The sequence below is a fragment of the Sprattus sprattus genome (genome assembly GCF_963457725.1).
Source record: "Sprattus sprattus genome assembly, chromosome: 6".
NCBI lineage: Eukaryota > Metazoa > Chordata > Actinopteri > Clupeiformes > Clupeidae > Sprattus > Sprattus sprattus.
In genome coordinates, this window is record NC_137925.1 from 30,024,563 (window position 1) to 30,039,010 (window position 14,448).

Consider the following 14,448-nt stretch of genomic DNA (forward strand, 5'->3'; position numbering starts at 1 on the left):
AGCTCCAGAAAAAGGCAAAACTAGGTCTAAGAGTCTTCAGTGTCACGTCAAGGTAATGACCTCCACGGGGTCTCTGCTGGTGTTTGGCTTGGGTCTGTGCTTGTGCCGCCGGTCCCTCTGCAGTGGGGGAGGCGGACGCGAGGAGGACGGGGGCGGCGTGGCGAGCGAGAGGGGAACGGTGGCGGTGCTGCTGGGGCGCTCCCGCTTGCCCTTCCTCTCCCGGTCCTGGCGTCACCTGTTGAAGCAGCCCGTGCTGAAGGTGGGGTGGGAGCCCAGGTAGCCCCCGGGGTAGGCGGCCACGCTCATGCAGTGCCGGGGCTCGGCCGCCATGGCCACCTGCATGGAGATGGGCCCCTGGAGGGCCAGGGCACGGGGCCCCGTCTGCAGGCCCACTGGCAGGCTCTGGTAGGAGGGCAGGGCACCGGCCAGCTCGGAGCCCTGCAGCATGCCCATCCTGTGGCTCTGTAGGAAGTCCTGAGGCACCAGTGCACCCAGCGTCTGGGGCTCAGCAGTCAGTGCGTGCAGATGGGCCAGGGAGGGCGAATGCTGAGCCAGGTGGGGGAACTCTCTGGCCTGGAAGAGGAGAGACTGGGAGCTGGAGGAGGAGGAGGAGGAGGAGAGGCCAGTGGAGGAGGTCAAGGCCGGTCGCTGCACTGCAGAGACAGGCGAGAGGTGCATGTGCTGGGCTACGGAGTACAGGGACACCTGGCTGGAGGGATGTGGAGATTTGGTTTTGTTGGCTTCCTTCACATCGTTGTCATGGGCGCTGTGGGGAAAGGTGGGAATATAGAATTAGGAGATGCTCACTTTGTGTGACGCGATAGAGAAGCCATTCAGCTGGAACTGTAATGAGAATGTGAACCAAACTGAGATGTGAAAACGTGTCATGGTGTGGAGGTGCTGCTGGTGTAGGGTGGATGCAGGCAGGAGGAGGTGCTTACAGCAGCATGAGCTCAATGCACTTGGTCAGGTGGTCCCAGGTGTAGCCGGTCAGCAGGTGCAAGGCTGTGGTCCAGCTCGGGGTGATCTGCAGACAGATCCTGGAGGCCGCTATGCAGGCTGCTGCTACCTGGGAAGGCCGGAAACTCAAGAAGGCGTGATCTGGAAGAGATGGAATGGCAAGTCAGCCTGATGGTGCATAACCAGTCCATACATCAACCCAACCCCTGCTCTTCTCAGACGCTCCATTTTCACCTCCCACATCCATACACATTTACATAGACTCATGATTCACACTAGCAGATCACTTATCTCAAAATGGATTACAGAACAGGGAAAGACATTTGAATATGTTAGAGCTACCAGAGTTTCTAAACCATGACCGAAACAATACACATCCTTCCCTTTTTCTCACTTCACAGTCAACTATGCTCTCCACAGCTCAACTTTATATTACCTTGCAAAGATACTTCCAGGAAGTAGTGGGTGTACTTGTCCATGAATGCTTTGGTCTTGGAGAGGGAGGTGAGGGGCCAGCTGTTGTAGAGGTCTCCTTCTTGCACGGAGGCCTGGAGGTAGAAGTCAATGAAGTGTGCTGGCGTGGGGATGCACAGGTTCCAGCTGAAGGTCTCCAGCAGCAGCAGCTCCATCTTGATGAGGTCCCGCTTGTTCAGGACCAGGTTGAGACTGCACATGATGCCCAGAGAGTTGAGCTGCTCCAGCTTGGGCACGCGGTCCTCCTTCTCCTCAAACTTGCCTGAAGACAGACAGACAGACAGAGAGGGGGACAAGGTCACAGGAGTGGAAGACAACACAGGCCCTTATCATGTCACGTCCAGGAAAATGTTTTCGATACAGCATTTAACGCCGGGAAAGGTAGTGCTATACGAGTTTGAAGGCACAATCAGAATAACAGAAAATAACAGATGCCAGGGTACTTAGCAAGACTCAGCAGTTCAACAAAAAGGATATTGCCACAAGAGCTACTGAGAATTTGAGACATGGTTAAATTGATACATCTTCAAATTTATACAAACACATTGACCAGTTAAATATAGACATGGAGGCGTCTGTGGTCGTTCACACAAATACTGACCAACCCTAGTTCCAGGATGGTGGTACTTGGTGATTTCAATATCCATATAGATGCCCCTAAATGCCCGCTGGCCGTTGACTTCCTCAACCTCCTTGATTGCCTCCTGCTCACTCAGCATGTACAAGGACCTACCCATAAACACGGCCACACCCTTGATCTTGCCATCACTGCTGATGTCTCAGTTTCCAACACCCATGTCCTGGAGCTAGGCATATCTGACCACAGTGTGGTACTACTGGACACTATTGCTACACCACCTGCCACCAGCAGCAAGCGCTCCATCACCTTTCGTAAGATCAAGGACATTGACCATGCCCTGCTATCAAATGCTCTCTCTTCTGCCCTGACTGAGCCTGATCCTGCACTCTCACTTGGTGAACTTGGTGTCCTTCCAGCGCTCAGCCCCCTGGTTCACTGACCATCTCAGAGCCCTTAAGTCGGAGGGTCGAAGAATAATAAACAGCAAAATGATCAAGGGCCGGGCCATCACAGGGGGCAAGGTCCAAGGGAGGATCAGATTGGTCCGGGGTGATGTTGCGCCTGATGTTATCGACCTTTGTTTTGAAAAAGTCCATGAAGCGGTTGCAGTCATCAGAGGAAGGAGTGTTGGTGGAGGAGCTGGAAGGTTTGAGCATCTGATTTATAGTGGAGAACAGGTGCCTTGGGTTATTATGGCCAGAGTCAATGAGAGTGGAGTAGTATGATGCCCTGGTAGCTCTAAGAGCAGAGGAATACATTTTCTGATGTAAATAAACAGATCCCCAGTGGCGGACCTACCATTGAGGCGAACTAGGCAACTGCCTTAGGCCCCCACCCAGCAGAAGGCCCCCGATAAATTGCCCACCCAGGCACCGATGGGCCGATGGGATGGCCCAAGTCCGGCCCTCCCGCAGATATCGTCGGTCGCGACAGTTTTCCTTGCTTCACCGAATACATTATATACCTCTAATGATAACCAAGAGGAATCACTGTCTGCTATTTATACTACTCCTAGTGACCTGTATTCACTCATGGTTACTATTTTCTTTACTAATCTAATCTCCTCCGTCAGTCTTACTCTGTTTATTTGTTATGAAATGTCAATCACTCTAGCCTAATACTTGCGTGTCTCCCTCTTAGACACCTTTAACACCCCTACACACACACACACAATCACACACCCAGCATGCAACACTACCATTACCACTGATGTTTACACCCCATCGTATGTTCTGTTCTGTTCATATCTACAATAAAGTTCAAACCAGTGGCGGCGGACCTTAAGGGCGATTGTGGCGACGAACTGCTTTCAGGAAAAGGAGATTTTTTTTCTCTGTCGGCGTACTAATTAAGATAAATTGACAACAAAACAATTAGGACTTCCTACACCAAATGTATCGATTCAACAGGTTTCTACAAAGGGTGGAATACTACATCCAAGAATTGGAACGAAAGAAAATCATGGCTAGCACGCTGTGAAGTGGCTAACGCGGCCTGTATTTCTTTATTTGTAGGCTACCACTGTCACCTTTCATAGGTTGTACAGTGTGAATGTTCGCTTTTTGCCCTAACACTGAGTCATTTTCTTTGTGAAGACTTATTTAGCTTTTGTAAGCCAATACTTTCAAGATCAGTCAATAAATATAGTTGGTTTTGACTTATATGTTGCCCCCTTCTTTACGTTGTTAGTGGACATATTTTATGTGTCCTGTAAAGCTATGTTGCGTCATACAACATTTGAGACATTTAATGAAAAAGTGGGATAATTGAATGTGGAGCCAAATCATGTTTGCTTATGAAGGCTCCTGAATGCAACTTTCTTCAATATAACTAGCTACTGTAGCTATGTAGGTAGAGGGGAAATATTTTGATTGTGTGCTGCCATCTACTATACAAAAAGGTATTGCAGTATGAGTTAATCAGCGTAAAAAAAAAAGTATATTGCTTAAATGTAGTTCGCCCTAATCATTATCAAAAAAATTGTGTACTCTTTCTCTGCTGACATTTATTCCTAAAGGCTCTGTAGTTATACATATAGGCCTAACCATCTGATACTAGCCCAGAGTTAAGCATATTCATCTAGCAAACTATACCTACCTTGGAGTGTTACAATAGCCAGTATCATTTTATTCCATGTGTCCATCCAGGCAAATTTGTGGATCCAAATGTTACTAAAAAACATATATAATGTTATTTCTTTGTAATCATCCAAAATTATGTTAAGTGTATGGGTATTTTGCATACATTGAGCGGGCAACGCGCCGTATATTAAGTGGGCCGCTCTGACAGACAACTCCCGGGCCACTTTTTTCCCCCAGTCCGCCCCTGCTTTGAGGTGGCCTTTTTTTTTTTTGCATTAAAAGGACGGATGAAGAGGGTCCCTGGCTATGTTCGCCTTAGGCCCCCAAATGACTAGGTCCGCCACTGCAGATCCCCATCTACTGGTGAAGTTGCCCCCTCCCTCAAACTGGCAGCCATCAAACCTGTGCTTAAAAAGCACAATCTGGACCCTGAGGACCTCTCAAACTACCGTCCCATCTCAAACCTCCCCTTCCTAGCAAAGGTCCTGGAAAAGGTTGTCTCCCTCCAGCTGCATAACCATCTCCACTCCCATCAGCTTTATGAATCCTTCCAGTCTGGTTTCAGACCTTCCCATAGCACCGAAACTGCTCTCATGAGGGTGGTAAATTACCTCCTAATGTCATCAGACTCTGGCTCACCTAGCCTACTAGTCCTGCTGGATCTAAGCGCCGCTTTTGATACAGTGGACCATAATATCCTGTTTCGGCGCCTCCAGGAGGTGGGAATTACAGGCACTGCCCTGGACTTCTTTTATTCCTATCTCACAGGATGGCAGGAATATGTTGCCCTTGGAAATATCACCTCCAGCATTAGGTGCGTTACCTCCGGTGTCCCCCAGGGGTCAGTCCTGGGGCCCCTGCTTTTCTTAATTTACATGCTACCCCTGGGAAACATACTTCGAGGTCATAACATCCCATTTCATTCCTATGCAGATGACACACAAATCTACATCCGAACTTCACCCGACAAACAACAGGCACTATCACAGACTACCAAATGCCTGGATGACATCCAGCACTGGATGAGCAACAACTCACTACAGCTAAATGGTGGCAAGTCTGAAGCCATTCTTATTGGCACGCCCCACCAAATTAAAAAGGCTGGTATCACCCAAATCACCATAAATGGCCACCCCACCCCTCTCTCCTCACCAAGACAAGGAGATCCGAAAAACATCACCCCAGTCCTCCACTCCCTCCACTGGCTTCCAATCAACCAGAGAATAAACTTCAAAGTCCTACTTCTTGTTCACAAGGCCATAAACACCACCGGTCCGGCCTATCTCCAGGATCTCCTCACCCCTCATCTCACACCAAGGACTCTTAGGTCTGGACAAGCAAACCTTCTGGCAGTTCCCCGGACAAATATGTCCAGAATGGGAGATCGTGCCTTCTCCTCGCTGGGTCCACGACTCTGGAACAAGCTCCCGGAGAACATTAGGGCTTTGGACTCCATCACTTCTTTTAAATCCCACCTCAAAACCCATCTTTTTATATCTGCCTTCTCCTAAAGTCCTGGTTTCTGTTTTTCTTTTATTCCTTTTCTGTAATGTTTTGAATGCACTGTTTTAAATTGCTATTGTGACCCTGTTAAGCACCTTGAGACATCTTTGTATGTGAAAGTGTGCTATACAAATAAAATGCATTATTATTATTATTAAATATTCACCCTACTAAAATATGTCCTTCCATGACAAAAACCAACCTTGGAAGTAAAAACCAAACCTCAACAGCAAGAGAGGACTAATCAGCAGACTACAATAGGCCCCAGTGACTACAGCATGTGATCTTCCCGTCTCTTTGCATAAGAAAACACTGACGGTCAACTGAAAGAGTGGAGACTGATAAGATCTTAGCATCTGATTTTCTCAAGCTTCCTTTCAACTACCCTGTCTTTATCCCGTGAACCCCACCCCTCCCCCTCCCTCCCTCTCTGCCTCAGCTGCTGCCTCTGTTGGTCTTGACAAACGCGGGCGACCCAGGCTCAGCCATTTTCAGAGTGTGATTTTTACTGCTCATGCCAGGCGTGCCATAAACCCTGGAGGTCCCCAGCCCAGCCTGGCTAGGGGGGCAATTAGCAAACAGTCTGTAACAGCGTCTAATGGCTAGAGACAGGAAATGGCCCTCTCTATTCCCCTTTTGCCCTACTGCAAGGCTGTCGTGTGTGGCTCCACTTTGCATCCTGCCTGCTTGATGACTATCACACTGGCAAGGCAAAACTCAAAACTAAAATAAGAAAAATTTAACCAAACTATGAATTCAAATGTTTAAACCATCCCAAAACAACACTATATAAGAGTCACTCTAACACAACATACAATGCAATTTTGTTTCGCATTCTACAAACAATAAAAAAAAGGTTAAGAAACCTTTGACCAACCCATGATCTGAATAGGAGATATCTTAAATTAACAGAGTCATCACAACATTGCAGAACCTTTTGTTATGGCCTATAGTGTGTATGCGTAGGCCAACCGTTCCCAACTTTATAGGTGTGATCTGAACCATCAAAGCTCACCAATAGAGCAAAATGCATTCCTAATCTCACTTTCATTTGGGTCAAGATAAGAACTGGATGGGATGACGCATTCTGCACAAATGAAAAAAATGGAATCACGAGAGGAGCAGGATAAGAAGTCATGAAGGAGGCGAGGACAACGGCTGAACACATGATTGATCCTCTTGGTATGGGTTAGTGTGGGGGGTGAGGGCTAGCAGTGCCAGCCAGGTTCTAACCTGTATTGCTTCAAGAGAAAATGGAACCAAGACAGATGTCAGCAAACTGAGAAGATCTGAAAGGCAATTCACAAGCTCACTTGTTAACAATTATGAACCCAAACAACCTTCTCCTAGCTGATGTGTAATCGCTCAGACAGCCACAGGGACCTGTAAATAAATTCACTTTTACAAGATAAATTACTGCTAAAAGAAGTTAAAGACATTCAACTACACTGCTTTGAGGTTTCACATAAATGTCTGCAGAGAGATATGGAATATTTCAATATTAACCTGAAAGACAAATGACTGTCTGGTGCCCAGCCAACTGAGCCGCAGAGAGAAATGTTTCAAAACAAAAATACTTCATGTCGTCCCTCAAAACCACACTTGCTGCCTCCGGAATGCATTTCAACTATTTTAAAGGGCAGTAGGAGGCTTTCTGAAAAAAGCCCAGAGAAGATAAAGAGCACAGTTAGCCAAGTCTCACAGTGACAAAATAACTAAAGATATCATGGACTTCCATGTGAACCAAAAGACTTGTTAATAAATATAGACACTGATGGGGAAAAAAGACCAAGTTAAATTCAGCCTTTTAGCAAATATTTTACAGACAACATCTTGAACTCTTGCAGATACCCATCTAAAGCAGTGTCTATTTTCTGATCAGCAAAGAGATCAAACTGCCTGTGCCTTTAATAAATCCTACGTTTTAAAACAGGTCTTGGACGACCTGGAATTTTCCAGACATTATTGTTAAATGGTTGTCTCACCATGTATGTAGATTTGGCATGCTTACAGTTTGGGCCTTATCACCTGCATGACACTGTTTCAAGTGTCCACACATTCCTCTCCTCTCCTCTGCTCTGTTCCCAGGGCCACAGACAGAGGATATGATCTCAGATATGGCCTGACGCAACTCAGCACCATGAGGGCTACTTTATTCTGAATGTTAAACAAGGGGTTTGTCACTATGCCCATCTTCAATGCCACTATGCCAAGGGGTTGATCAGAATGCCCATCTTCAATGCCACTATGCCAAGGGGTTTGTCAGCATGCCCATCTTCGAATGCCACTATGCCAAGGGGTTGATCAGTATGTCCATATTCAATGCCACTATGCCATGTTAATGTCTAGCAACATAATGTCTATTGTCTAATCTTAACAGCATTTTATGAAATGATCCAGCCAAAGACTAAGAATATGCTTCGATGTCTAAAAAGGCAAGGAGAAGAGGTCAATATTTCACTATACGACACTGACGTCGGCGTATCTGGCACGATTTCAAAACAATGTCAAATATAGATAATCTCACCAGCATGCATGTTACTACACATTCTCTTGGCCAGGCCGTTTCCCTTCAATCAATTCTCATCTACCAACAGCTCAAATTTCAATAGGCTGCAAATGGCTATTGTTGCTTACTAGGATTGTATTACAAACAAGGTCCATGATGGTCTAAACTTTTTTTTTTACTTTCGGATGTCCAATTTTAGATTTTTTTAAAACTTGCATTACAATAGGCAACAGAAAATCTACACATCAATCAATTAGGGAAAGGGCTTCCTATCCCTAGATGAATGGGATCGAGGCTGTCAAGTATGACAAAGACTTATGAAGAAATGTATAAAATGCATGTTTGTATATGCATGTAAATTTGTGTGGGCTCTTCAGCTTTACACCTCATCCACAATAAATCTATTTTTGTTGTCCCATCAATTAGCAAAGGATCATTATTGTAAGATTACTTTCTGACAACCAATGTCCTAATTGGCAGAGAACGTGTCAGCAACTAACTAAATTCCCCCCAAAAACATTGATTGTTACAACTTAACCATCCTTAATCCATCTAAAGAAAGAAAAGGGGTGACTTGACAGCCTTAAAGGAAATTCCTGTGCGTGCAGCAAAGGCCTTTCATTTGCCAGCTCGTCTTTCATTGGGGGTGTGAAATTGGTCACAGCTCAGCCACAGGCCTGCTCCGTGTCCCCACCCCTGGCTCGGAGCTCACACAATACAGAGCGTCGGAGATCTTTGACCCAGGGTGCAGACGCATGGCAGCAGAGACACAAGCGCTCCCAGAGGCATCTGCACACAGATCTGATGGTGAACTGCTTATGCAGACTATGTGGGAACAATGAAGTAAACAGTGCTCACCCTTCACCACAGCACACATGCCAACACACTTAAAACTGGGCTCTAAAATAACACACCCGACAGGGTACACCAAAGGGCTGTCTAAGACATTAAAACCACAGTCAAGACATTAAAACACTGGTCAAATATGACCCATTTTATTTTCAACTTCATATCAGGTAGTAGTAATGGTCATATGAAATATAAGGTCATATATGAGGAGAGCAGCGATCACTCTCCAAATCCGCAAAGCAAAAATAATTGTCTTAAGTATCTAGCGGGGGCTTAATTCCTTTGCATTAGCATCAAACCCCTCTGGGAATGGGCTTGGGGGTTTAATCTACATATCAGGGTTCCCCGCTGGGCCTTTCAGCCTAAACATGTGCCCCCCTCCTCTACGTCTCTACACCCACCTCTCTCTCCTCTTCCACTCTGCTCAATATCAGCCCTCCACCTGCCTTTGAAGCTCCTTCCTTTCCTTTCCTGTTCTTTCCTTTCCCCTCCGCCAACTTCAACCCCCGAGGAAACTCAAGGCTGCTTTTTACGAAGGCCATTTCTCAGGGCCGCTGAAGCCTGACTTTGACAAGGTGTGTCACAGAGGTGCAACTCCAGAGGCGCATACCACAGAGCCCCAGAGAGCAGAGTGTATGCCATTTGGTGCTCTAGCTTAAAGACTATTAAGAACAAGATTGAACTTTGGTTTAAAATAAGATCTACGAAATTATTTCGTTAAATTACCTGATTACAAAATGTGGTCCAAAAACAGACCCTAATACATGAAATATACTTGGATGCAAGATTGAACAGACAGATTTGCCAACATTAAACTGGGTACTATTACATAAGAATAATTTGCAAATGGATTATTAAATGTATATAAAGTTCCCCACTGCTCTGGTTTCCGAGCAGATCCTATCCCATCCCCCACATGATGGTAAGTCAACCTGCTCAGTGTGTGTGTGTGTGTGTCATAGTGGTGGGGCTTTTGTTTGGGCCCAACTCGAGCAGCATATGGCAGGGGGCGGAGGGGTGAAGGGGGGTGGGGGTGGCTGCACTTTTTAAAGCCCCTCTGCGAAGCCCTCTGGCTACAGCTGAGAAGGTTACAAAATCCCCATCAAGACACAATACATAGCCAAAATGACGCCTGTCCTTCTAATAAATAAGGCAAAGGAGTCATTCTACTTTTCAAAAGATGACACTGTTCAAACTTTTCAAACGACTGCTGTGTGAGGCTTCAAATGAGACCATTACTACACCAGACTTCCTTTGCGTTTCTGAATCTCACATCTCATTATACATGTATTGTGTTTAGACCAACATTCCTGAGGAAGAAAACACTGGTGACCAGATTTATGATGCACAATCACCTAGGTACAGAGAGGTAGTAACATTCAGGGTTCATATCGATTGACATGATCATGTTTCCACTTTCAAAACTTGAAGGTCTATGGCTCAAGCTTAAACCATGGCCGCTCACTCTCTCACTCAGTCACTCTTCTCCTCCCCCTCCTTCTCTTGCTCACATCTCTTGTGAGCGGAACATATCCCGGTCTCACTCAGTGACAGTTGCATTAGATTAATTGCCCATGCTTCAGTGCTGCTCAAATTAACTCAAGCATAGCAGAATAATGCATCATTATCACTGACTAATCTAGCCAGTTTGTAATTCGTAATTATTTTAGCTAGCCCATCTAATGTGGTCCATGGAGGAAAGATGTGACAAGAGAAGAACTACTTCCTTTCTCGTGAAAAAAAGAGAGGAGAACACAGGTAAGCATCAAATCCACTCACAGTAAATCTAACAACAACTCATAATACAGCTCTCCAATAAAAACACAGTGGATTGCTTAACAGGAATGTTCAGGGTGCTGTGAACATCAACCACTGGGCAGAATGGTCTCCAGCCATATAAAACCCAGGCCACAATTTAGTCCAAAAATGCAGCTTACACTCATGGGTCAAAATATAGACTTTGCATCATAGTTTGTTTTTGTCTCCACATGAGCACAGAGGCCACTTCATACCAATGGTGGAGGGAGACTTGAGGCACTTACTGGCTAGGAGGAGGCAGGAGAGTGCAATGACATAAAGCTGCTTGATGGCCACATCATAATGGTCCATGAAGAGGTCCAGGAGGTAGACAGCCAGATGGCGAGCTGTGGCACACAGCTGGTAGCGGTTACTGAGGATCGCCAGCAAGTCGGCAAAGTAGCGGCGCATGCCAATCTGGGGAGAGTGGGCATGGTAGACAGGCAGCTTCAGTTCCTACGGGGAGAAAAGAAAATCACTGAGTTAATGGTAAAGTGGAAAAAATGTAATTTTCACTAGGAAAAAGTGTCAAATTAAAAGCACTTTTAGACTTCGAAGGTGTGAATGACTCCCTATAAGTATCTGACATTTAATAATGACTCCATCATAAAACACCTTCTTTCAAAACATGTTTACCATGCTGGATAGATAAAGGCTAATTACATTTTCCTTGACTCAGGGAGAGAGATTACTTGGCCCAATAACTGAGATTAATTAGCAAGTCCTCTCTTTTTCACATGGCTGAACACAGAAACGATTTCTTTATATGTGGCCTGGAAAACCTGCAAAGAATGTCTTGCATGCACTTTCGGTAAGTCTTAAGTGGAACTACATTTATTTGGGAGCATATGTGCCACATATGTTTGCCCAAATACATCTAACTTATCCAAGTTCTCATTAGTTACAAAAAAATGAACTGAACAGTCATAAAATAAGAAAACACAGGGAAAAGATTTAGGTTCATTAAAATAGAAAATAATGTGTAATGAACATGGGACATTTGACAACAGATTTATAGTCAGCTACATGGCGTTACTGTCAGAACCATAGTGACCAGCCACTATAAATATTGAAAATTGAGTGATTGATGTGAAGTTGTCACAGACCTCCCTCTACATGTATTCATGTTTAAAACCCCAAAATAAAATGGGAATTCTAACTTTGAATGTTACTAAAACATCTAAAGCCTTTCAGGCAAGTGCCTGTGTGGACATGTGTCAAAACAAAGGGGTTTTAGAAAACATAGACCACAAGTCCCCATATTGAGTCTCTACTAGCAACTTTATGAATTAACCAACAGCATACAACTGGCAAAAGAGACGTAGATCACAATGTTTTTTTTTTTTCAAATAAGAAAGTATTGTGTTGACTGAATACTGTATTAATCCATTGTTTATATGAGGATGAGGATTATATGTGTGTGTCTGTGACCTGTATTCATACGAGACAATCTGTTATACAAAAACAACTACAGGCACTGTCTAGTTATTTTATTGGGGCTTTTGTTGTCTGAGCTGATTTTAATATTTGTGGATTCAAACTCCACTCAATCATTGAGAGGAGAGTACTTGTGGAATAAGGATGTACCTGAAGAAATCAGGCAATATTTGCTCCATTTTCATAGCTACACACCATTTGCTACACTACTTGAGATGACTGGAACCCAGATAACACTTGTGTCAGTGTAATTTGGATGAGGTATGGCATTTTAGAGCTTTTATCATTTCTTTTCTTAAGGGAGGATCTGTGTACAAATTCAAAAATAAATGTCTCTACAAGTATGCTTTGATTTACAGGCCTACATTAATCTTTGTCTATATTTGAGATCAGATGACGGAGAAATGAGTGATCACACGTGTTGTTAGACAGAGCTGTGTAATGCCTCCAAACAAACAGACAAACCAACTAACAGTCAACACTTACTTTTATGCGGAGAGCTTGATGGATATCCGAAGCTAGCTGTCCTTTCCACCAGTGCGACTCCGTTTCCATTTCTTCCCATCCAGAACGCACCAAGAGTATGAAATCAACCCTATCACGACAATTTCAGAACGGAGTGAGCACAGTTCCTGTCCGCCTAAAAAATATAGCGTCGTCTGATAAAAGACTACAATAATTTAGTAAATATTTGTAATTGAATCATTAACGCATATAATCAAAATACAAATACCACGAAAATGGGAGACATTAGATGAGGTCAGTCAACCAAATAGTGAGAATAAACTAATAAGTAATGCCGGACAACAGCAAGTGTGTATTGTGGGGAGGGATTTAAATGGCAATATCTCTTGGAGTTCGACCAAACAGCTACTTTATAGACTACTGATACTGTTACTTTCTGACAGCTCTTACAAGCACAAGTAAGAAAGCTTGTGAGGCAAAAGGCTATGGTTTGGTGATTCTATTGCTGTCTAAATAGACTATTCCTACGCATGTTATCAACACCACGAGAAAGCAGACGAACTCAAAGCTCTGTTTCGAGATACTTGAACAGTAAATTAAAAGTGAACAACAGACGGGCATTTATCAATAAACCAGAATAAAACAAACATAACACAGAACCTAATACCATATCCTAATTCGAAAACTGATGAAGCATTTGTTACGCTCGTGCCCCTTACCACTCGAATGAATGCAATGCCCCGGACCCCTTTGTCTCAGACCAACATCCTGAAATTCCTCGTTGGAAGTTTTTGTGTAATCCTCCTTCAATAAGGAACTATAAGTACGTTTACGTCCACTGGCGTAGAGAGCATAAAGCGATAACTGTGTATGGTGGGTAGTTCTCTTTTTAGCTGTCGTCCACTTTTAACAGCTTTTCTTTTGCTTTTCCTCCAATGTGCTCTGCCAATATACTGGATTGGTTTCCCCAAGCTGATATTGAGGCTACTCGTGAATCTTCCTACGACTGACGGCAAAGACTTGTGGGAGCTGGAGTCCACTGCAGTCCTGCTCTGTTTGCTCTAGCCATGAGTGAGCCCAACGACTGTGCGCCCGCGCCGGCGCCGTGCGCTTGCATGTGTGTACAGTAGGCTACAGGCTTGGAGTGTAGGCTAATACATGAAACGGCTTTACGTTTTTAGGATAGAAAAAAAGGTAACTGTATTGCTGAGCAGTTACAGAAAAAAACATTATTAGATTAATAACGTGAGTATTAAAATTAAGAACATTATACTATCGTGCCCTCGCGCACTGCCACTTGTCAACACTCGAGAAGACAACTGATAAAGCAACCTCCACGAAAAAAACTTCCAATGGCTAGAAAAATCGCCACTTTTTTGTATTTAAAGCTGAATGTGGAAACTACAGTGCAATGTAACGTATGCCTGCCTGCGAGGAACATACAGTCTCTTTCCAAGCACTCCACGTCAAATTTAAAGAAACATTTACGGGTATGACCAACGTTGCCAATGTCTACATGGCATTCAGTTAGCTAAGGTTAAAACGAGTCAGCTTGCTTGCTTGCCTACTTACCTAGGGACTGTGATGATCGTGTGTGGATAAAACACAAGCCACTGACCGAAATATATATATATATGTGGCAGTTAAATTGAAATTTCAGCGTGAAGTGTGAGTAACATCTGTTTATTAACAAAGCAATTTTGGTGTTTAATCTGCGTTTTGTGTTTTTGCAGAGGAAGCACGCAAGTCACTCCTAGTTCCTAGTGGAATGACTGAACAGGCTGGACCAGGAG

General features: G+C 44.4%; 1 protein-coding gene across 1 annotated transcript; it reads right to left on the reverse strand.

Moving 5' to 3' along the window:
- Positions 1 to 231: 231 nt before the first annotated feature.
- On the reverse strand, positions 232 to 13,451 carry ccnjl (cyclin J-like; the record flags this gene model as incomplete). Its single annotated transcript, XM_080841439.1, has 6 exons — positions 13,375 to 13,451; positions 12,677 to 12,785; positions 10,999 to 11,209; positions 1,397 to 1,696; positions 942 to 1,101; positions 232 to 766 (listed from the first exon to the last, which is right to left on the reverse strand). The coding sequence occupies exons 2-6, from the start codon at positions 12,743 to 12,745 to the stop codon at positions 232 to 234; spliced, it is 1,275 nt and encodes a 424-aa protein (XP_080697565.1). The 5' UTR covers positions 12,746 to 12,785; positions 13,375 to 13,451.
- Between the last annotated feature and the right edge of the window lie 997 nt (positions 13,452 to 14,448).